The sequence below is a fragment of the Vigna angularis genome, chromosome 3 (assembly GCF_016808095.1).
Source record: "Vigna angularis cultivar LongXiaoDou No.4 chromosome 3, ASM1680809v1, whole genome shotgun sequence".
Classification (NCBI taxonomy): Eukaryota; Viridiplantae; Streptophyta; class Magnoliopsida; order Fabales; family Fabaceae; genus Vigna; species Vigna angularis.
In genome coordinates this window covers 17,251,162-17,275,630 of record NC_068972.1, presented here as the reverse complement: position 1 = coordinate 17,275,630, position 24,469 = coordinate 17,251,162, and the positions used below count along the sequence as shown (strand labels likewise).

Sequence of the window (24,469 nt, the reverse complement as noted above, 5' to 3'; positions counted from 1 at the left end):
TTTTTTCTTAATTTGTTTCACAAAAAAAATACAGCTAAGCATCTAAGACACCCTAAAGGACACGAACCAGTGGCAAAATCATGGAGAACCAAGAAGAAGTTCAAGAGGGAATGAAAGCCGATATCCGACAGCTGAAGGAACAAATGAGACAGGTCCTAAAGACCCTGGATGCCTTACAAAGTCCTGGATGTTTATGCACACAACGATCACAACAAGGAGTTCCAGAAGCACAAACTTTCCCTTCCTATGGTCTTCCCCCGAATTATACTCCACCCTCAGGAGTGGACTCGAGACATCTTGACACTCAAAAGGCCGAAGGTAATGCAGCTGAAGTAGAAGACGAGCCTGGGGCAACCACTTTCACAATTCATAGGCAGACGATCCAACCAGGTATTGAGAGCATGATAATGAAAAAAGAACCTGAGACGAAGTCTCCATCTTGTGTCATTACACCAACAGATTTTAAGGACGATAAGAGCATATTAGAAGTCCCTGAGAAGAGGTTGAGAGCCATAGAGGGTGAAGGAAGTTTTGAATTTGGAGATGCTAAAAAACTATGTTTAGTTCCTGACGTGGTGATACCTCCAAAGTTCATGTTGCCAGAGTTTGAGAAATATCGGGGAAATACTCGCCCGAGGGGCCACATAAGCATGTACTGCAGGAAAATGGCAGCTTATGCCCACGATGAAAAACTTTTGATTCACTTCTTCCAAGAAAGTTTAATTGACGAAACTCTAACTTGGTACATGCGCTTAGAGACTACTCACATCTACTCATGGAAACATCTGGTTGAGACATTCCTAAGGCAGTATGGATATGATAAAGATTTGACACCTGACAGAGCACAATTGCAGAACATGGTGAAGAAAGAATCTGAATCATTCAGAGAATATGCCCAAAGGTGGAGAGAGATTGTTGCTCAAGTAGAACCGCGTCTGAGCGACAAGGAGATGACTACCACGTTTTTGAGTACTCTACAACCACCATTTTATGAGCACATGTTAAGCATCTCAGTCTCCTCAAGTTTTACTGACATAGTAGTAATTGGAGAGAGGGTTGAGAGTGGTATAAGAAATGGAAAATTTGCATTAGGCCCAGAGCTAGTAGCAAGTTTAAATGAGTATGATCCTAGACGTGAGAAAGGCAAAGAACGAAGAGCTAATTCACATTTTATTGCCTGTCCTCAAATGTCGCATTCCTATGGGTCTAGTCGAGCCACTGAACGAAGAAATTACAATCGTGATGAGAAGGTCGCCAACTTCACTCCTATCCCCATGACCTATACAGAGCTACTACCAGATCTTCTCTGCAGAAACCTCATAAAGATTTGTCCAACCAGGCCTATACGACCTCCGTATCCAAGGAGCTATGACGTAAATGCCAGATGTGATTATCATGGAGGGGCGTGAGGACATTCAATAGAGCCATGCAAGGCTCTGAAACGTAAAGTGCAATCTTTGATCGATTCAGGATGTTTAAAGTTTGAAGAAATGCAATCCAGCACTGTGGCAAGGCGTGAGTTCACCTCTACAAATGCCATGGACGAGTGAAGAGGACTCTCGGATTATTTAGGAAAGCATAAGTTATTGTAAAAGTTGGAACTGATGTTGTTTTGCTTGAGCTTTAATTTGTCTTCCTATGAGGTTTATGCTCATTGATGTCACGCTTTCATCCATGAACTGTTAATGTAAACTTTCATTACTTGGTATCTCCAAGGTTTACTGGAAATCGTATCCTAATAGGGTGTCAAAAAAAAAAAATAATTAATAACAAAAAAAAATTGAAGAAATCCTGAGTCATTTGTCTTCTTGCAGATTGTCAAACTCTTGTTTTTCGAAAATAGAAAAAATAATCAAAGGCAAGGTTACAGTGTCATACTCTTCCGAGGTCAAATGTCTAATAAACAATAACAATTTGATGCTTTCTCTCGAGACGTTTGTGCGCATGGTGCTTGAAAAATATCACCCTTCAAAAATAGAAGATTCCTCCCAACAATATTGCCAATGCCCTAGGTAACAAAGTAAACCTTCACCCCGGGGCAAATTGGTTTGGCCAGAAGTTTTCTCGCTTGCGCTAGTAGGATGATCCTTAAACCCATTGAAAAAAAAGGGGAGAATAGGTCACTTAGATTCAGAAACCCGAAAGGGTGATATAAAAAAAAAAGGGGGAGGGAAGTGAGAGATGAAAATGAATAATGTCTCAAGAAGAAAGGATTTCCTTGCCAACTAGCCTGAAGCATACAAAAATATCGAACCCATTTGGGGCCATCCTTTTAGCTTTCCCTTTTTCATACCCACTACTTCTTCCAAACAGAGCCCCATGCAAAAAAAAAAAAAAAAAAAAAAAAAAAAAAAAAAACTGAGGCAGCTTTGCGGATCTTACTTGAGTTTTTGTACAAATTATCATGGATTCATCATCATATTCATTACACCAAATCGGGGAAACGTTTTAGGTACCTCGTGTTTCGCTTCGGCACTCGTCTACTTTACAGAACGTATGAGGTGACATTAGCGTGACTATCCCGTTTTCTCCCAAACCATTCTAACAACTCCCATTTTTCACTTGCGAGTCTCTTCAAGCATGCGTACGTTGATGTCTCGGGAGAAAAATTCAAAATGTAATCCCAAAGTTAGACCTCGGATATGTGACATTCCTCACTTTTCTAAGCTTTGAAAATAATTACTAATTTGATGACTGCAAGTAAGACAATTAACTCGAAAAAAAGAGGAAGTCGTTTTTGAAAGCTTTTGCTTGAGTCCGATTTCATTGCACAAAAAAAAAATTTTCAAAAAAAAAGGAGTCATCAAAATTTCAAATTGTTCAAATTGTTTTACGAGTTCATTGTTCCTCTCTTCCCATTTCTGCTTTGTCTCATATGCATAATGATTTCAAAATTTTGTTTTTCATGCTCATGGTGTTCGCTTTGGATCTCATTTCATTCGAAGTCTTTTTTCCGTATTTTCTTTGTAGATATTTTTTTTCTGTTAAACCCGATTTTCCATTATTTCGTTTAAATTAGAAATTTTTGTTTAGACTGAAAAAAAAAAAAACCATAAAAATCTAATTTCATTTCATCATTGGAGCAGGAAATTACAGTAAGGTCGGATACACTCATACGATCTTGGCATCATGATAAATAAAATAAAAATGCATAAAAAAGAAAAAAAAACAGATATAACAAAGAAGTGCAAAGTCACAAATTCAAATAAAAAAACAAAAAAAGAGCAGAAAATAAACAAAAGCAAATAAACAATGTTCGGGGTTCGATCACTGGTGATCGTTAAGTTACAGACCAAAAAAAAAAAAAAAAAAAAAAAAACAACAATTCAGCGAAAAAATTCCCGAGCTGGTTGCGGTGGTCTGAGGGAGAGCTCCGTCGAGGGAGCTCTGGTCCGGAATGTGAGAGGCATGGGTGGAGCGATTTGTCGTCCGTCCCTGTCATCGTCAATGATGATCGGAACGGGGAACAAGTTCAGCAGCCTCGGCGCCCTCATGATCACCCAGTCGTATTCTTTCAAAAAAAGGGTAAAACAAATTTTTTGTCAATAATAAGATGAGGAGAATATTTTCAAAAAATGAAAAAAAAAGATGGAGGTGATCAGGGTACTTACCATACATGTATAGCGGCAGTTGTGAAAACTGAGTGCCAGTGGGGTCTATCTCCGCTTGCCAGCGCCTGACCCGATTGCCGTGGTTGTTAAACCAGCAGTGCACATTGTATTCAGTGGCATCTGCGAAAGCCCTTAGTCGAGATGCAATCTCGACGACTTGGGCTCTGCTGGGATGTGTGACCCCGTAATTGTAGATATGGGTCATCATTTTGACCTGATCGTCGGTAGGTCGCCACCGCTGACTGGTGTACCTCTCCATCTCCATCTCGCTCATCTTTCCTCTCTAAGTTTTCTGAAACAAAGAAAAAAAATATAAAAAATAAAAATAACAAAAACAAAACAAAAGCACAAAGCAAAAAAAAGAAGTATTTTCAGTGTTTTCTTTATTCGTTTTTGTTTCCTTTTAGTTTATTTTGTCCGGTCAGTCTTTGTTATTTCAGTGTCCGGTCTCGGATCTGTTTCACGGTCCTTGCAAGAGGGTCCTAAACGGATCTATGTCCTTTTGTCCTTGTCCATTTGTCCATGTTCGATTCATACAAATAAAATTCTCTTTTTAAGTTTTCTGATTTTATGGGGTACGTGGCGTTGTTCTACCCGATTGTCTCTGCCATACCCTCAATCGAAGGGAGATTAACGTCTGGTTTCCAGCCTATATACCCCTTAAGTTAAGACAGTTGTGTTTTTAAGTGTTTTAAGACTCAGAAAGAAATGCAAAGAAGGGCAAGACGGAAATAAAAGCAGACAAAGCAGAAAGCAGAAGAAAATAAAGAGCTTGCAAGAAAGGAAAGCAGAAAAGAAAAAACAGAAAGGGAAGAGGGAAAGGAAAGCAGGGAATTCGAAAAGGCGACAAGAAAGAACAGCAAGAACAGAAAGCGTAAAGGAAAGAAAGGCAGAGAAAGCGAAAAGGGGAAAAGAAAGAAAAAACAAAGAAAGTGTGAGAGGAAAGAAGGAAAAGAAGAGAGATTATGAGTTCAGAAGACTTACCCGGAAGCAGAAGGGCTTGCAGAAGCTCGTCGCAGCATTGGGAAGCCTTCGAAAGCACGCGGGGGCAGAGTTTCCTCCCGGAATCCAGACGCTCAAGGAAGAGAGAGAAGAGAGAGAAGAGGGAGAAAGAGAAGGATAGAGAGAGAGCGAGATCGGGAAAATGTCGCTCAGACGCCGAAGGGGTACCCGTTTTATAGCTGAGCAAATCCACTGTGGCTACAGTTCCGGTCGCTGCAACCGTCTGGTGTCGGTCTGATTTCTTTCTGAGTTTTACAAAAAAAAATAATAAAAATAAAAATAAAAAATTTTGAAAATCTGAAAACGGGTAGGGTTTTGTTGGGTCGATCCGGCCCAATACCAGACTTCTTGGATGATCCGATTTCACCAAAAAAAATAATGAAACAAAAAAATCAAAATATGATAAATAGAAAATTTTCAAAAAAAAATAATAAATGGAGTGATGTAAAATTTGAAGTGTTCAAAATTGTTTTTCATTTGCATGATAAAGGACATTTTTCAGGTTCATTGGGCCTCATTGTCATGTTAGCCTTCTTTGAACCCATTTCTTCTGAAATATAAATTTGAGTGAAGAATTATTTTGGCATGTTTGTAATTTCACATCACGCCATTTTGTTCGATTTTATTCTTTCTTCTTCTACATTTTGAATTAATCAAAAAAAAAAATCAAAAATATTGAAAAAGGAATAGTGCTCGAGCCCATTAGGCCCAATGGCCTTCGTGGTTTTTTCTCTCGAGTATACTTCTTTTGGAAATATGTCAAAAATATTTTGTTTTCACATTTTTGCTGTTGAATGATGTTTTGTACATTTGTTCAAATTGTCCTGTGTGATTTTCTTTGAATTTGTAGTTAAAAGAAAAAAAAATCTGAAAAAAAAACAGTGCTCGAGCCCATTAGGCCCAATGACCTTCGTGGTTTTCTCTCGAGTATACTTCTTTTGGAAATATGTCAAAAATATTTTGTTTTCACATTTTTGCTGTTGAATGATGTTTTGTACATTTGTTCAAATTGTCCTGTGTGATTTTCTTTGAATTTGTAGTTAAAAGAAAAAAAATCTGAAAAAAAACAGTGCTCGAGCCCATTAGGCCCGATGACCTTCGTGGTTGTCTCTCGAGTCTACTTCTTTTGAAAATGTGTCAAAAATACTTTGTTTTCACATTTTTGCTGTTGAATGATGTTTTGTACATTTGTTCAAATTGTCTTGTGTGATTTTCGTTGAATTTGTTGTTAAAGAAGAAAATCTGAGAATGAAAGATGAACAGTTTTTGAGCCCATTAGGCCCTTTTGGCATATGTGGTTTCTCTTGAACCAGTCCATCTGAATTTCTGAAAAATAAAAAAATACATGTTTATTTTGTGTTCTCAATTCATAATTTCCCTTTTCATTTGTGTGAATAAATATTTGTGCAAAAAAAAAAGGGAATTCAGACTCTTGTCTCAAGTTTTTTTTTTCATTATTGTAAAAGGAATAGTGTTGGGCCCATTGAGTCTTGTCGTGGTTGTAACAAGAATAATGTTTGGCCCATTGAGTCTGGTGGTGTTGCAAAATTTTCTTTAGTTCAATCTTGTGAAATCCTCTCATAACAAAAAATTTAAAAAAAAAAAATGAATTTCTTTTAGCTTGTTTCATAAACTTTGAAAAAAATGCAAAAAAACTGTGTTCTTCGTCATCTTCTTATGACAAGTTCACACGGCTCAGGTCATTTGATCCATTGGGTCAATGTGCCTGGTAAGTCCAACCTCCTTCTATGTTACTTCTCCTCGGGGCCGATCCGATCTGGATTTTCCCGTGTCAGAAAGTAACCAAAAAAAAAACATTTTTATTTTCCAAACGTTTCTTTCTCTCTCTAAATCAAATTTTCTCATATCATTTTTGCATTGCTCACCAAGCCCAGTTTTCACACTGGCCCCCAAGCCCAGTTTTCATACTGGCCACCAGACCTAATTTTCGCTAAAGCAACAAAAGATCTGTTTTTCAACTAGTATCATCATTTTCATTTCATATTACTTTTCTTCATGCATAAAACCAAAAAAATACGCAAAAGTTGAGTCAATTATTTTCGATGCAAATTATCCATTTTATGAGATTTAAAAAAAAAATAATAAGTATAATGGATGTCATAATCTCCTGGAATCAAATGATCAAATCACATATTCTTAAGAGATATTTGTGTGTGCATCGCTTGAAAACATCATCCTTTAGCCCTCACTATACCAAGAGATTGGCCCAATCATGTTCTTGAGCCCAAATAATAAACACCAAGTTTTACTTCAGAGCAGATTTTCCGTTACCTCCATTGCTTTCATTTGGGAGATCCTGGAATCCGTAAAAAAAAAAAAACAAAAAAAAAATGAAAAAAGAATGAAAAATGACTCTGTTGAGATCATTTAGTCTTTGTCTCTTAATTAATCTTTTGAAAATAAAACAACCAAAATTTGAAATGATGTGTGGCCATTTTTCTCCATCCAAAAAAAAAAAAAACAAACAAAAATATATCCTTTGATACCAAATTTGAGCCAATAAGAAATTTTCTTTTCAAAATTTTACCCAAACAAGAGTTACCATCACAGTAGAAGTCGACTCAAATTGCAAGGAGAACACACTTAGTGATCAAATGAAGAGAATTCAGCAAAAGCAAAGCAAAAAAAATTGAAAAGAGTCACAAAGTGATGACAAACAAAGAGTGAAGTTTGCAAATTAGCAAGGGAAGTCAAAACAGATTTGACAAATAGTTGATACAAGTGTAGATGGTAACTCCTGTTTTTCAAAAATACCCACAAACATTTATTTGTGCCTTTATATCCTTTCCTTCAATACCCCTTAGCCCAAGCCACATTACAAGCCCAATAAAAGTCCACACAGATTGAATAATGGTTGCTTAAATTTTCATGAAGCTTAATTTTTGGGACAAGACAAAAATGATTAACAAAAAAAAAAAAAAATGAAAATGATGATGAAAAATAAATGTCCTCGGATGAAGGGAACTCCCTTTTGATTAAGATTTTACAAAGGAAAATCAAACCGTTTGGGGGCAATCTTTTCAAGATCCATCACAAATTCCTGAACACATTCAAATCCCATCCAAACTCTTCCCCCGATTCCCAAACTTAGGACAACTTTGTAAGCTCTTATCATAACCTTTTCGCCTGTTCTTCCAAACTGGGGCAACTACGTGAGTTTCATATGTTTCGGCCCGGCCCATTCAGAATACTGGTCGACTTTGTCAATCTCATATTTGTTTCATCTGTATATTCAAAGTTCGTACCAAGACCGGGGCATCCCTTGTTGGGCCTCTCAGATTTTGTCCGCACCAAAATTCATAGATCCACCCTCAAAACAGGGGCAGACGCTTTGGGGCTTTGTATGATTTTGAGTCCATCTTATCATTCGTAAACCCAAAGTGGGGGGCAACCTCTTTTGGAACCTCGCTTAATTGACTCATGCCCAAAACCAAGGCGTGACTTTCATATGCTTCAGCCCATTCAGAGTATTGAGCAATTTTGTAAAATCTCAAATTTTTTCGTCTGAACATTCAAAGTTCATACAAAGACTGGGGCATCCCTTGTTGGGCCTTGCATGATCTTGGTTCGCCCCGAACTTCAAAGTCTAAAACCACCATAATTGGGGCAATTTGCAAATCACACATGATATTCTCACTCCCTGATTCCTGACTTATTCCCTCTCATTTCAGATACATGTGTCCATACCAATACTTCTACCATGTTCCAGAGCAGCTTCTGGGTATCTACTACCTCACATTGGCCTTTGTAGCCGTTTTAAGGAGTAAGAGGCTCAAGTAGCCATCCCGGTACTCTCCAAATCCTTCCAATCATCCTTCACATATTTTTCCAACCCCTGATATCAAGCATGTACACACTAGTATCTCGTCAAGAAATGCGAGGCACACAAGCTTCATTTTGCACAGTTGACTTTAGAATTTGGACGTCCATTGAAAAGAAATTGGAAGTCTAGATCGTCATAAATTTGATGTTTTCAAAGGAAACAAATTGACTCTCTCAAAAAAAAAAATGTCATAAGTTCATAATCTTCCGATACATCATGTACATATTTTCATCAACTTTGAATTTGCCTCCGTGTATATTCATCAATTTTCCTTCCTTCAAAGAGACAAAAAAAATCAACATGCATCAAAGTTTTCTTCTCCAAATTTCAAAATTTACATCAACCAAGTTTCTCTTGCACATCAAGATTTCAAATCCTTGTACAAAAATGCAACACCTTGTTTCTTAATTTCAAAATTTTCCAAAAAAAAAAAAATCAAAAATCAAAATCAAAAAAATTTCTCAAAATTTCAACCAATTCCAATTTTCAAATTCAAAGCAATCAAACATTTTTCTCTCTGCCATTTTATCTCGGCCATCTGCAAGATAATGGTCGAAACCTTTTGTTCTCCCATTTTATCTCGGCCATCTGATAGATAATGGTCGAGCGCACTTTTCTCTTGTTTTTATCTCGGCCATCTGCTAGATAATGGTCGAGCGCACTTTTCAATTTTGTTTTATCTCGGCCATCTGCTAGATAATGGTCGAGCGCACTTTTCTCTTGTTTTATCTCGGCCATCTGCAAGATAATGGTCGAAAGCACCTTTTGTTCTGTTTTTTTTATCTCGGCCATCTGCAAGATAATGGTCGAAAGCACCTTTTGTTCTGTTTTTTTTATCTCGGCCATCTGCAAGATAATGGTCGAAAGCACCTTTTCAGTTTTGTTTTATCTCGGCCATCTGCTAGATAATGGTCGAAAGCACTTTTGAATTTTGGTGTCTCGGCCCTCCGTAAGACAATGGTCGAGCCCATTTTTAACTTTTTTTCAAACGACCATCTGCATGGCAATGGTCAGGTACAAATTTTCATTTTTTCAAACGACCATCTGCATGGCAATGGTCGAACCCAATCAAATTCAAATTTCTCATTCATTTAATCTTATTCATTTTATTTGAAAAAAAAAACAAACAAAAAAACAAAAAAAATTTAATTAAAAAAAAATGAAAAAAATTCCCTGTTTGTTCCTAATTCTTTTTCATTGAAAATTCTCTGTTTTTCCTTGTGTATTTTGAAATCCGAACGAAATTAATATCTCTATCTTTACTTATCATATGATCTAGTAAAAGATAAGTAAAGAGGGATTACACTCAATTTCGTCCGGGTTGATTAATAAATTTACTTTCAAAAAGAAAAATATATTTCCTCATTCACTGCATCTGTAGCATTGGTGGACCTTCCACGAGGTTGTCACATTTCAATTTTCTCAGTTTTGTTTGTTTGTTTTATTCTCTGTTTGTTTCTTGTTTATCTTGAAATCCAGACGAAATTAGTATTTCTATCTTTACTTACTTTTACTCTGATAATATGAAAACATTGTTTATCATACGATCTAGTAAAATCTAAGTAAAGAGGGACAGCTGTCAACACTCAATTTCGTCCGGATTGACTAAATATTTTTGTTTTATTGTTTTCTCCTCATAAAAAGAAAAAATTGAAAAAAATGTATATAAAATAAAAAAAATAAAAAAAAAATCTTTTCTGTTTTAATTTAATTTTATCTTTATTTCATCTTTTATTTTCTTTTTGTTTTTTAATTAACTTTATTTTACTTTAGTTTCATTTTTATAAAATCAAAAAAAACTATATATATACGAAATACAAAAATACATAAAATAGAAAAATAAAAAATATATATATATAAAAAAAAAATAAAAAAGGGGGGATGCCACGGTGGTTCCCTAATCTTTGCAGAGAAGATGCTTTCCCGCCTCACATGACAGCCACCATGCACACCTGCAGCTTTCCAATCACACAAGCTTGACTCCATGGCAGCCACTAGTGGTTGCCTCCCAGGTGCCTTGCATGTTGCTGATGCTGCAGACTTTATTCCACTTGCCTCCCGTGCTCGCTTGATACGCATGCTCCATATGGCAGCCAGAGGAGGCAACGAGAGGCTTATGAGGGGATAGGGAGAGGGTGGCCATCGAGGATAGAGAGAGAGGTTACTAAAAAACGAAAAAAAGAAGAGCACACCGAGAGGGAGAGTGAACAACAACCACCACTTGCCACTTATTTTGGAGAATGATGGGGATGTGTTGAAGCAGCTCCAGCAGAGTGCAGAGAGGGTCACGGATGAAGGCAGCAGAAAGCATGTCCAGCAAGCAGAGAACTGGGACGTTTGGGACCAACTGCAACGTGATTGCACGGTGAAGCAAGGAAGATGAAGTGGTGTCGTGATAGAAGCTTGACAAATGAAGCTACGGTGGTGATGAATGGAAGATGATGGCACGCTGATTCTGGACTGGAGCTGCACCTAGCCGAGAAGGGAAGCACCGTGATAAGAATGGAGGGCCCTCCCTCCATGTACAATGTGGTGATTAATTAATTGTATGAAGTCACTAGAGATAAAACTGTATTGAAGCTGAGTACATTTTATTAAAATATTGGAGCATGGAATGCGGGAATAGAATGTATCAGAGCATGACCCACACACACATTCTTGTTCCAGTGGGCAACAAAGAAGGAGCTTTGATTGAAGAAAGTGTGCTGAAGATAAATGAAGGAGAGGTCACGGGAAGTAATTAGAAGTCACGGGAGTTGTTTTTTTTGGAAGTGGGGAGCAAGAAAACGTCCGTGATTCTATTGTGTTTGGCACCATGCAAGCTTGAAAGATAAAAGGAGGAGACTAGAACGAAGGAGGGGGATCATCCATTTTTCTGAGGAGGAGGACCCGAGGTTTAACAAAGAGGAACCAATCTTCAAGAGCCATCTCCCATAACTACTTCGAAACCCCAAATCTGTGAACCCATCATACGGGTCTTGTAACAGATGCCACCAAACTCATCTCCCATCAGCAATCATACACCTCTGCCGTCATCACCATTCCATTCCCCACTGGAACCTCCCTCCAAACACACGCATAAACTGCCCTTGGAACGTACACAACCAGCTGCACTACTAAGGGAAGAACACGGTCATTCTTGTAACGTTGCATGGGAGAAGAAGCAAGTTGAGTTTGGTCTACAAGCCACCTAGAAAGCACACGTTCAGCAGCCGCTACCATTCTCGGTTGAGGGAGAAAGGATTCACAGCAAAGAGAAGGGAGAAGTCGGCTACCTAAGGGAGGAGGGGATTCATTGGAAACACAAGCTTACCATAGAAAACGGATCTTCGAGAGGTAAGTAATGTTGTTTTAACGAGTTGTTTGCTTGCTCTTGCACGTATGCATGTATGTCTGTTGAAGTTGCTAGGTTTGCCTATGACTGTCTCTGATTCCTCTGGTTGTGGATATTGGTTTATGTTCGCTGTTATCATCATCATCTCCCCGGACCCACTCTTACCCGCTTCTTTTGTGCCATTTCGATCAAAAATAGGCTTACACGTCTCTGTCCATTTCCTACGATTAACATTTTGAAACAGTAAATGGGATGACAAAGATAGTAGAACAGTGTTTTCATCCTCACTGAACCATTCCGTCCTCCACTGGAACCGCTCTCCCAACCACCGAGAACTCTCTCGGCGCGGTACTCTCCCTCCCTCAATCATCAACCATACTCATTTGCCACCCCTCGGCTCATCATTCCCAACCATGCGCCCCCGCCAAATCCATTTTCTTCCCCGTGCAACACCTCCTTCGAATCCCACATCTTCCTCTGCCTTCATCTCCGATTCCTTCAGGTCCCCAACACCCACCATCTTCATTGTCACCATTCGGCCAACAGCTTCAACTTCTTCTTCATCATCTCCAATACCTGGGGGGCACTGACTCCCTCTACTTCTTCATCCTGACCTCACAGCCTTTACTTCCAACTGAATCTTCATCCTTTCAAAAACACCTCACGGCCGAACTCCAACCTCTGGCCATCGTCACCACCTCCATCATCTTTAACCCATACCTCACGGCTATCACCCCTCATCTTTCTCTGTCAATACCGAAAGAACCCCAAGAAACAACTCACGGCCTAACCTCCAAACGGCCAACATCACCATCAGCCACCGTGAGTGTCACCAACATCCCTATAGCACCTCCACTGTCAAACAGCCTCCATCCCAGCCACCATCAACTTCTTCTCTCGTCACCACGAAACCCACCACCTTCACGCTTCCACTTCAAACTTCCACCATCTTCATATTCATCTTCATCGTCTTCAACTCCGCCATCCACTATACCTCCGACGTCTGCCCACCATCCCGTGAACCCGTCATCCTCCTCCATGCCATCATCGCCGCTCCCCACTTCATCATCTTCATCTCCAAATCAGCCTTCACCTTCGTCATCACCGAACAACATCCACACACATAACCCATTGTACAGTCGAGAAAACAACAAGAGGAAAGAGAAGGAGGGAGGTAGAAAAGCGAGGGCTTGGCGCGGCAATTGGTAGGATCTAAGGCTGCCATCAGCGCTCTGGTAGCGGCCGGTCTTGGCGGAGGTGACGGTGCGCGTGTGGAAGAAGTAAACACCTCCTTGGGTTGCCGTTTTCGAACGGAGAAGAGGAAGAACGCTCGTCCCAACGAACGATCGCAAACGAGCGCTCGTCATTCAGTTAGTTCCCAAGCGTCCGTCAACTCTCCCCAGTGACCGTTCGCCCATTTCCCAAACGAACGCTCGCCCAAACGAGTGCTCGTCATTCAGCCAGTTCCCAAGCGTCCGTCAACTCTCCCCAGTGACCGTTCGCCCATTTCCCAAACGAACGCTCGCCCAAACGAGTGCTCGTCATTCAGCCAGTTTCCAAGCGTCCGTCCACAATTGCCCAACGAACGCTCATCATCCAAGCTCCCTTTCTCAACATACGCTCGTCAACTCTCCGACGAGCGCTCTCTATTTGGGCGCTCGTCATTCACCAGCCCTTTTTCAATCGTTCGTCATTTCTATAACGAACGCCCGCCATTTAGCGTTCCCTCCCAACGATCGTTCGTCCATTTCTCAAACGAACGGTTTGGTGACCATCTCCTAACTAGCGCTCGTTCTTCTGAATCCTTTCTCAACGCTCGTCAACTCTCCGACGAGCGCTCTCTATTTGGGCGCTCGTCATTCACCAGCCTTTTTCAATCGTTCGTCATTTCTATAACGAACGCCCGCCATTTAGCGTTCCCTCCCAACGATCGTTCGTCCATTTCTCAAACGGACGGTTTGTTCACCATCTCCATCAAATGAACGCTCGTTTTTCTCCTGTTCTCAACGTCCGCTCGTTATCTCCACCTACGAACGTTCATCATCACCCAACGAACGCTCGTCCCCAACGAGCGCTCGTCATTCACCTCCTTTCCCAACGTACGTTCGGTCTCTACCACGAACTGCACGATCGCCTGCGACGGAACGTTCGGCATCTCTATTCACGTCGGGCTTTGTTTTTTTATTATTATTTTTCTCACCCCTTGTACGGCAACTCTCACCCCTTTGTCTTATTTAGTAAACTTATTTGTGTTGTTTTACTTAAAAATTATAAAAATTGTAAATAAAAAATATATAAAACTTAAAAAAAAACATTTAATGTAATAAATCTCGGTATGAGTACTCGTGCGATCGTACGCATCAGCCTAGTACTTATTGCCCAAATATAAAATAAATAAAAAGCCGTGTGAGTGCTCGTGCGATCGTACGCATCAGCCTAGTACTCATTACGCAAAACAATAAAAGAGAAAGCCGTGTGAGTGCTCGTGCGATCGTACGCATCAGCCTAGTACTCATTACGCAAAACAATAAGAAAAAAAAGCCGTGTGAGTGCTCGTGCGATCGTACGCATCAGCCTAGTACTCATTACGCAAAAAAATATGTTTCAAAGGTTTAGGCACATGTGTGATCGCACGCATCGTCCTTGTGCTAAAAACCTCTTCATTCTCCTAAATAAAAAATACCAAAAAATATAAAATCTTTAAAAACTAAAAAACATCTACTTTTTCAAATAACAAACAATATTGCCTTGGTAGAACTACGTGATCCTTGATTCTCCATCAAAAGTGGAGATACGTAGGAGCAAGGCCAGTCCTTGTCAGGCTCACTCTCCCAAAAATCCAAAATTTATCCAAAACAATTTCTCAAACAATTTTCCAAACAATTTTCTCAAGCATTTTTCTAAAAGAACTACGTAACCCTGATTTCTCACATGAGAATACGTAGGAGCAAGGTCAATCCTTGTCGGGCCCAAAAAGCTAAAAAATATTGTTTGTTTCTTTTGAATTTTGTTTTAAGGGAAAGTTAAACACTTTGAAAACCACATCCACATTCGCACATTTAGTTAAAGGTACTGCCTTAGGGCAGGCGTTGTAGGGTGCTAATACCTTCCCTACACGTAACCGACTCCCGAACCAAGAATCTGGTTCAATTTGACCATGCCTTATCATTTTATGGTTTTTCCGTAGTTTTCCAGAATAAACTATGGTGGCGACTCCAATCTCTCTTTTCAATATATCTCTCTTCTTTTTATTGGATCGTCGTCCCGTCGCGATTCCGGTTGCGACATATATATATATAATATGGATAAATAAAGAAATAATTGTTTTTTTAAAGTTCTTTAAAAAATTAACTATAATAACTATTAAAATAAAATAATATTATTAAATTTATACTAAAATTGATTATATATTTTAAAAGAACTAAATTTTATTAAATTGTAGTTAAGAACCGGTAATTATTTTGTAAATTAATAAAACTAAAAATAAATTTGTAAAACTAAAAAGATAAAAATACAAAAATCCATGTCAGACTCACATATGCATCTAACAATTTACCACGTCATTAAAACACTAACATCAGCATGTCACCCCAACATTTGCTTAACACCGTTAAGCCCAATTTAACGGTAGGGGTCTAATTGTTGCAATTTTCACAAAATAAGGACCTAATTGAGACGCCGAACAAGAAGAGAATCTATTTGAGATTCTAGACGAAAATAGAGACCTTAGGAGATATTAAACCTAAAATATAATACAAATATATATATATATATATATATATATATATATATATATATATATATATATATATATATATATTACTTTTGGGTTATATTTTCTATATCACAAATATTCACTATTATTAACATATATAAACAACATCGGATACTTATAAAAATTTGTTACATTTCAAAATAATACCACCATGAAATAATTTCCATGAAATAATTGCAATGAATACATAGTATGACCATGCTTACTTGCCACTTGTTTAGCCACTTGTTTAGATATTGTATTTCAACACATTCTCAGTGTATATAAATAACAAATGTATGTTTTTAGAGACAAGTGATTCATTAATTAATTATATAAGTTCAGGTTTTAAAAGTTGAACTCAAAAACATTACAGTTCAGTTATTATCTAAAATGGTTCATTTTGTTTTAGTTTAGTATAATATAGTTAGTTACAGTTTAATATAATTTAGTTTAGTTTGATTTGTCCAATCCTAAATATCACAATTGTGGAGCGTTGGAGATCATCACAATAATGATAGTCAAAGATATAGAGGAAGAGGAAGAGATTGAAGAAAATCATGAGACGACATTAATAATAATAATCACGATGAAGGAAGAGAAGAGCAAAAGAAAAAAGAAAGAAGACTCAATCACAATATTCACATATGGACTTAAAATTCATACATATTAATATATATAAAACATAATAAAATATTAGCATTGATTTATAAGAGATAAGATATTAACATTGATTTATAAGAGATTTAATGAGAATGCATTATTAATCTCTCTATTGTCCAACTTTTTTTTCCCAATTTTTTATTTTTTTCTTTTTCTTGTACACTTTTTTGATGATTAACTGATAAATAATTTTATAACTAAAAATAAAACTCTAATTCTTTTTATTAACACATGACATCAAAATAGTTACAATAAATTCTTTTATTTTATTTTTATTATAACTTCTCACAATAATTATTAAATTTTTATATTTTATTAAATCACGTTTAAATCGGCTACAATATTTTACAGGAATCATATAATTAAATTAATTCATCAATTAATTCTAACAATGTATTCCTCATTTATTTTTCATTGTAAGTTTCATATTGGGTTTAATATTTCGGTAGGTCCCTATTTTCCTCCAAAATCTCAAATAGATCCCCTTCTTTTTCGACGTCTCAATTGAGTCCTTATTTTGTGAAAATTGCATCAATTAGACCCCTACCGTTAAATTAGATCTAACGGCGTTAATGTATATTTGACGTGGCACAGTAGATTATATTTTTAATTCATGTGGCTGAATGATGTGGATTTGAGTTGTTTTAAAAATAAAAAAATTGAAAAAGAATTGGGATCCACCGAAGAGTTACTGGAGTCTCTGCGTGAGAGTGGGGTCGTGGTGACCACCATTCTGAGGGTTTATGAAGACCATGGGTCAGGGCAAGGTGGTAGAATCTTCGTTGTCAGCGCGGTAAATGAAATCGGACTCACCGTAATCGGAGATAACTGTTGGGATTAATCGGAGATAATTGTCGGGATGGCTCCGCAATCGGAAAAACCTAAACTGGAAAACCTAAATTGGGCGTCGCAGAGAGGGGCTTTGAGGTAGGATCAATGATAAACTTTTACTTTTACGGGTTCTTATATTTTCTCCGTTTGGCATTTAGGTCACCTATCTCGAAGAAAAATAAAATTAAAAGTCATGATTTTACTGTTTTGTTTGAAAGAGTTATAAGGAATTAGTCTATGGTTGTGGTGGTGGGCGCGTCGGCCCTTAGATTTTGACATGCAGGCGTCAGGAATCTTGAAAGTACTCATTCCCTTAGGCAACATCTACCTCCACGTATCCTTACTATTATCGTTTACATACTAAACAATTAATTCTTCGGATCAGATGTGTTCTCTGGAGAGTGCACGGAAGGGGATACAGAGTAGTCGGAGGAGGTGTTGGTGGTGGTGTCGGTGTTGGGGTTGTTGTTAGTGGTGGTGGTGGTGGTGGCGTTGGGGTTGGGAAGGGAGGAGGAGGGGTGTGTGGAAAGGACGGAGGCGATGGTGAAAAAAAGGAGGGGGCCGATAGTGAAAAAAGGGAGGGGCCGATGGAGGAGGAGTGGAGGAGGGAGGAGGGAGGAGGGGGTGATGGTTTTCCTAATTTTTTATTTTTAAAACAACTCAAATCCACGTCATTCAACGACATGAATTAAAAATTAAAAATATAATCTACTGTGCCACGTCAAATATACATTAACGCCGTTAGATCTAATTTAATGGTAGGGGTCTAATTGATGCAATTTTCACAAAATAAGGACTCAATTGAGACGTCGAAAAAAAAAGAATCTATTTGAAATTTTAGACGAAAATATGGACCTACCGAAACATTAAACCTTTCATATTGCCAGTATTAAGTCATAATGCAAAATTAGCTTTGTTACTTTCGAGAAAATATCTCAACTACTAAAATATAAATAAAGGTTAACCGAAGATTACTTTTTTAAAATAAAAATGGATATTATATTAAATCTTTAGTTGATCCCATAAACTTATATTTACATTAATTAAATTAATTACCAATATAAATCAAAACTCTTGCAACTGTGTGTAATATTAATTTATTTTTAAGAGGATGTCAATTTCTACTTTAATTTTGTTACTTCGTTAATTTCGAAAGGTCTCAACTTAAAAGGTTTGACCCCAGAAGTCCAAATAGGTACACAAAGAGATTTAAGTGATTTTTTTTAAAAATGGATTAAAGGCAAAGAATTTTCAATAAGGTTAATGAGATTGTCAGTAACATTTATCGAGAAAAATTTAGTTTTAACGAATGACTATTAAGTAAATGTTATAATTCTTATTCAGAAAAAATAACTCACAATCTTTCTTATCTTTTCTTTCATTTTTATTACAAAACCAACTTTATAATTCCACTAATGAGATTGGTAAAAAGTCACGTCATAATTAAAGAAGTTCAAAATCTTAGTTTATTAAATTTATTTTAATTTTTGTTTTCTTAATTTTTTTATTTTTAAATATATATATATATATAATATAATATAATTATATAAATAATTTTTCAATTTTAATTAATATTTTTAATCAAATAAATTAAAATAATTATTATCTTTCTTTATTATAACTAATAATTGTAATTTAATTTATAAATGTAAATTATTTAAATTACAATCTTATTATATATTTATAATTTTTTAATGAGGTAATAAAAAATAATATTTTAAATTATTATTATTTTATTTATTTATTTATAAAAATAAATAATGGATCAAACTATCTCATCGTGTCTTTAACCTTCTATAGATTAGAAAGGAAAGGTCAAAGCAAATTGATGGATTAAAACATGAATCGAGTCCTTCAAATTTGGGTATGTTAATGGATTCATCCATAAGTCAAAACTTGTTCTTATCAAATAGAAAATGTAGAAAAAAATTCTAATAGTTTCCACAATTTTGGAAATGCATAATTATGATTCTTATAAAATTTTAACGATGAATATGTTTATTTATTCTTTAAAATTAAGCATTTTGTATTCCTTAATGTGATTGAGTTACTAGCAGAGAATCTTACATCTAAGTACGAAATAATAAATAATGTCGTATTTACCTAATATATCAATAATAAAGTTTATTAACTAACTTTCCTCATGTTACTCTCAGACATTAACGTTAATCTTTACAATTAAGAATTCAGTGATATATGACAGTAAAATAAAATTGTTTAAATTTTAATTAAATTTTTTATGTAAATCAAAATGATACATTCTCGAAACTAAAAGTGAATTTAAATGATATATTATATCCAAACTAGTCTTCATTTAATCAAAATTCTATTTTCAGTGATCGTTTGGTAATATTAATTTTTAAAGAATTACAATTTAATAACAAAATATTATTTCTGAAGTAAATTAATAAAATGAATATATGTTAAATAATTCTTTATTTTTTATTTATAGAATAAGAATGTAGTAGACATGATTTAGACCTTTGTTTAAAAAAGTAGGCAGAGTGGAAAATAATTGAGAAATCGTCCTTTTGTCTTCTTGCAGAGGTGTGATTTGGAAACAAAGAGCATGTCTTATGACTCTATCCAAAACCAGTACATTGACGTTGGGTTTCATTAAAAACATGAAAATAAATTTATTTTAAAAAATAAGTAAAAGAAAGTTACAGAAATAATTGGCCATTATTAAAAGAGAAAGAAAAACTTTAAATTGTTGGTTTTTTTATTTGTTTAAAAAAATGTCACGTTTGTGTATGAGTGCGCCTGCGGGCATTTGATTCCTAGTTTGGAATGTTTCTAGGGTTCTACCCTTTGACACAAGGTACATCTCACTTATTTTTTCTTTATCTTCTATTCATTTTCGATTTACCGTCTTTGTTTTCCTATTCCATCTTAATTTTCAATCATTGTTTTGGCCATAATGTTCATACTTTTTACGATTGAAATTTTCATATTTGGTGTGATTCTGAGCTGGGTTTTTCAAATTGAAACTCCTTGTTAATGAAACTGATTCACCCCAGATGGACCATACTATTCCAAGAGAGAAAGACGTTGAATTTGACCTTGAAAGTGGTGGGAACACTAGCGAAGAGGATGTAGGCAAGGATCGTTATGTTAGTGATAAAGAATCAAAGGGTGCTTTGAGCTGCGCGGGGAATGGGATTCCGAATATTGATGGAACAGATAAGGGTAAAACTGAGATTGAATCTTTTAGAAATTCTGCAAAATCTGGAGATGTTGTGATTATAGATGAAAATAGTTTAGAAGTGTTTATGGATAGGACTTTTGTTCAACAGCAATGGTCTAATGTACATGGTAACCATCACAAACAAAATATTAAACCCTTCCACCCCAAAAAGCCTCCAAAGCCACCCCTGCCTCCCACAGGCCCTTCACTAGATGCTGGTGATCAGAAGTTTGTCAAGGAACTTGCTGAGCTTGCCTTGAGAAAGCGCGCAAGGGTTAAGAAAATGAAAGCAGTGAGAAAGATGAAAGCAAACAAGTCATCATCATCATCAACTTATACCAATCTTTCTGCCATGGTCATTACTGTTTTCTTCTTCCTTGTAATAATACTCCATGGTAAGTAATCTTTTCTTCTATTGGTTGTCTTCCAAGTGCTGTGATTAATGCACGTTTTCATTTTGATTTCTTTCTAGGAAGTTGTTTTGAGAATATCTCATGATTTGGTATGTATGCTATTCTGAATGTAAATATGATTCTTCAAAGACACACTTAATATTTACTAGCACATCTCCCCCCAAAATCTCAAATTACTGTCTTGTCATATTTGCAGCCACTTACAAACTTGAACTGAATAACTATTTTCTATCCCCGCTGATAGTAAATTGGTGTTTTAAAAACAATAACAGAGAGAAGCATTTGTTCTGTACACAAATTGTAGCATAGTTGCCGTCATTGTACATTGGGTTGAGTTCATTTACGTTGCAACTGTGGTTCTTGTAACGTTTATGTTGATGGCCCAAACTTGTAACATAGTTTACCATACACTTTACACCCTTCTTTTTCTCTTGCTCTTTTCTTATATTACCTCTCACGATGTCTTACAATGTCTCCAAACATTATATTTCGGTAATTAGTTGATTTACATCTACCGCTGTTGAAAAAATTAATGGCTATTTTTTGACTCTTACAGCTAAGATTTGTCTTAAATGAGAAGTTTCCAATGTAGTTTTATTATCACCAAGAATATAGGCATATTATTGGGGTCTGATTTACTTTTTGTTGTTTCCCTGTATTTTCTTTTACCTCTCGTTCATCATAGCAAAAATCGAAGACTTTACTTTGAAATCAAATACTTATTCTGAACTGACAAAATATGAGTGGTATTTTGCATAATGCATGCAGGTATCCACATCAGTCTCATTTATGATTCAATATATGCATTTAATGGTCTTATTCTTTTTCAGGTTTTTCCAATGATACTATATAAATACACAACTGTGAGGATGTATCCTGATATTAAATCATCATTCCATACTATACATAATGAATTTTGTGCTACTGGATATGCAAATTATAAGAACACTGAATCAAAGATAAACTGTGAGTAATTATGATAGGGAGGGAGTTAGATTGACCTATGATCTGCCATCTTGAGTATGGATTGAACATCTTAAGACATTGTAAACTAACTTTTTGAGTTATTGAATTTTTTTATAGTTTTTCAAAATGTTTTGAAAATGTCTCATTCCTTTTATTAGCTTTTGTGATGTGGTTCTTGTCTTGTTGCCTAGTAAGGGCCAAACTTTTTTGCATAATATTAAATAATACTAAGCTTCACCTTTTCATATTTATTCACATGTAACTATATGTAAAGTTGGCATTCATTACATGGTTTATCTTATAAAATCTTTCTTGCTTTCTTGGCTTCACCCTGCCTTTAAAAAAAGTTACAAGTTTATCTTCAAAGTCTAGGCTATCTGGTTTCTTACATATCAAACCTTAGACTAGTATTTTTGATGATCTCGTTTGGAAGCCTGGTATTTAGGGAATACTCATGTTGATTAGACTTTGCATGCAGGAATCAGGTCTGTGAGTAGTGCTAGTGTTGGGGTAATGGATTCCCTTGAGGCTAAATTTGCAGCAGATGAAGGCTTGATTTCTGTTCGCATTCCCGCGAACTTCAACACTAATGAAGGAAATGTACCTGCCTCTCATTCATGTATGTTTTTCTTTCCCACAGCAGTGTAATTGAAGTAAACTTTTATGCTCACTATGGTAATGACTTTGCATCAAAATTGCAGCAATTTGATAGTTCTCCTAGTGTCTTATATTGTAGCAGTTCTGCAAGAAAGATGATGTGCAAATTTTGAAGGTTCTTTCCCTTTCAATGTGAGTTTAGTCTATTCTTTACTAGTTTGGATTATGTATGACTTCTTGTACAGCCATTAGGAATCTTAGCCATTGGTCAAGTTTGCTGTATAGTGACTTGATTGGTAAATGTTAATAAAAAGGAGAGTCCTGCTTATGGATTGTGTTGTGCGTCTATTTGAATTTTTTGGTTCACCTTGGTACCGATGACAGTGCTGATTTATCCTAGTATTTTACGAGAAAAAATATTTTAAATTTATTTTACTGTAACAAATACCAGTTGTGAACTTTTATTTATTTAGACCAACAATCTAAGATTTTCTAGTTTGATGAACTTGCAAGTGTAAAATAATCTTATGCAAAATAATAAGATTCAATACAATGATTGAAGCTACAACAACATATTTTTAATTTAACGAGAATCTGACTTTCTTAAATAAAACTTACACATCTTCAAGGGTTTTTTTATTATCAAGTTTAGAACCTTGATTAAACAAATATATTGCACTCTATCAAATTTCTCTCTGCACCCATCATTTCAGATTTTATTTTCAAGAATACATATAGTCAATCCTGGAAATATTTTTCCAGAAGAGACTCACATATACTCATCTACTCCTTTTCTGTAATTGATTTAGTATGTTTCGAAAAATAAAATATAAAATGATGAGCTGAAGAAATTCGATAGGTTGCAGAAATTAAATAAAATCTGGAATAATGGGATGCACGAAGAAATTTGATAGGGTGCAGAAATTAAGTACAATCATGTCATAAAATTTCAAGTAACTTAAAGTAAAGAATGTAAGCAAAAGAAAGAAAAGTGCAAGAAAATGATATAGGATACTTGTTTTAAATAAGAGTTAATTTCGAAAGAGTAAATATAGATGCTATAAGTGAAAGAATTTTGAAATTGAAAGAAAAGTTTTGAAATGAACAAGAAAAAGAAAACATAATTCCGAAGATAAGAATAAGAATAGATACATAAATGTAGTTACAATTGATAGTGTAATTACAATATAGTCAAAACTAAAAAAAAATCATATAATATGAGATTTACTATCTAATAGCACCCCACAAGCTCAGGCATGTATATCTTTCATGTTCGACTTGGATAAATTGTTACGAAATATTCAGGAATGTAGAGGTTTGGTGAACGTATCAAACTTGAATAAAAGAAGAAACGAGAATTAAATGAATGAGATATTTTTGAAGTTTAGACCAAACAAAATAATAATAAATTTCAATATATTTTGTCTTCTCATAAATTTGTGGGATTAACTATGCAAATAGCATATTTATTGTCACAATAACAATAGATTCAGAAATATTAGCATGCAAACTAAGATATAAATATTGCAACAATTGAAGTTCATATACAAGCAAAACTAGTGCTCTATATTCTGCTTATGAAGAAGATCTGGGCACTATAGACTACTTTTTAGACTTCTACGAGATTAAAGAGTTTTTCATTAGCACATAATAACCTGAGAGGTTTTCGAAAGAGAAATCTAATCAAGAACCTCCAACACCACATGTAACAGGCACACAATAGAGACAAAGGAATTAAACTGAGTATTATTCATAAAAGAATGGTCTGTGCAACTACAGATACAAAGGGCTTAACCCCCTCCACAGGATAAAGCCTATCAACAATCTAACTGCCAAAAGTCCCCTCTCCACCAGACTCAGCCCCTATTTATACAATACTATCCTAACTGTCTTGACAGCAGTTAGGCTAGCTAACTTCTAACGTTTCCTCCTCCTCTCATATACAATTAGCCTCCTATCATTACCCCCTTCTCTTTCAACAACCTTGTCCCCAAGGTTGAATTCAGGATATTGCTCCTGCATAGTTGTCACATCTTCCCAAGTGGCTCCATCTCTACCACCCTCCTGCCACTCTACTAACACCTGTGGAACTCTCTCTTCCCCCTGCTGTTTGTGCCTCCTTTCTAGAATTTGCATTGGCCAATATGTGGGCCCTTCGGCCTGCAACTCAGTTGGCAGGTCTCCCTCGATTCTCTTCTCCCCACCGCCTTCTTTGATTGGGATACGTGAAAAAATGGATGTATCCTGGATGTTTCTGGCAATTGTAA

At 36.0% G+C, this 24,469-nt stretch overlaps 2 protein-coding genes across 4 annotated transcripts; both read left to right on the top strand.

The window, feature by feature from the left end:
- The first annotated feature begins 80 nt into the window (after nt 1-80).
- LOC128195803 (uncharacterized) lies at nt 81-1,409 on the top strand. Its single transcript, XM_052874480.1, has one exon. It carries the CDS (start codon nt 81-83, stop codon nt 1,407-1,409), a length of 1,329 nt encoding a protein of 442 aa, XP_052730440.1.
- Nucleotides 1,410-19,751: 18,342 nt separating this feature from the next.
- LOC108325290 (uncharacterized) lies at nt 19,752-22,530 on the top strand. 3 transcript variants are annotated; one of them, XM_017558337.2, is made up of 4 exons: nt 19,774-19,860; nt 20,060-20,621; nt 22,084-22,224; nt 22,307-22,530. In XM_017558337.2, the coding sequence occupies exons 2-4, from the start codon at nt 20,060-20,062 to the stop codon at nt 22,312-22,314; spliced, it is 711 nt and encodes a 236-aa protein (XP_017413826.1). In that variant the 5' UTR covers nt 19,774-19,860; the 3' UTR covers nt 22,315-22,530. The 3 variants fall into 3 exon arrangements, with proteins under 3 accessions (XP_017413825.1, XP_017413827.1, XP_017413826.1); XM_017558336.2 differs by lacking the exon at nt 22,307-22,530 and having other exon boundaries at nt 19,752-19,860; nt 22,084-22,300; XM_017558338.2 differs by lacking the exon at nt 22,307-22,530 and having other exon boundaries at nt 19,752-19,860; nt 22,071-22,210.
- The last annotated feature ends 1,939 nt before the right edge of the window (nt 22,531-24,469 follow it).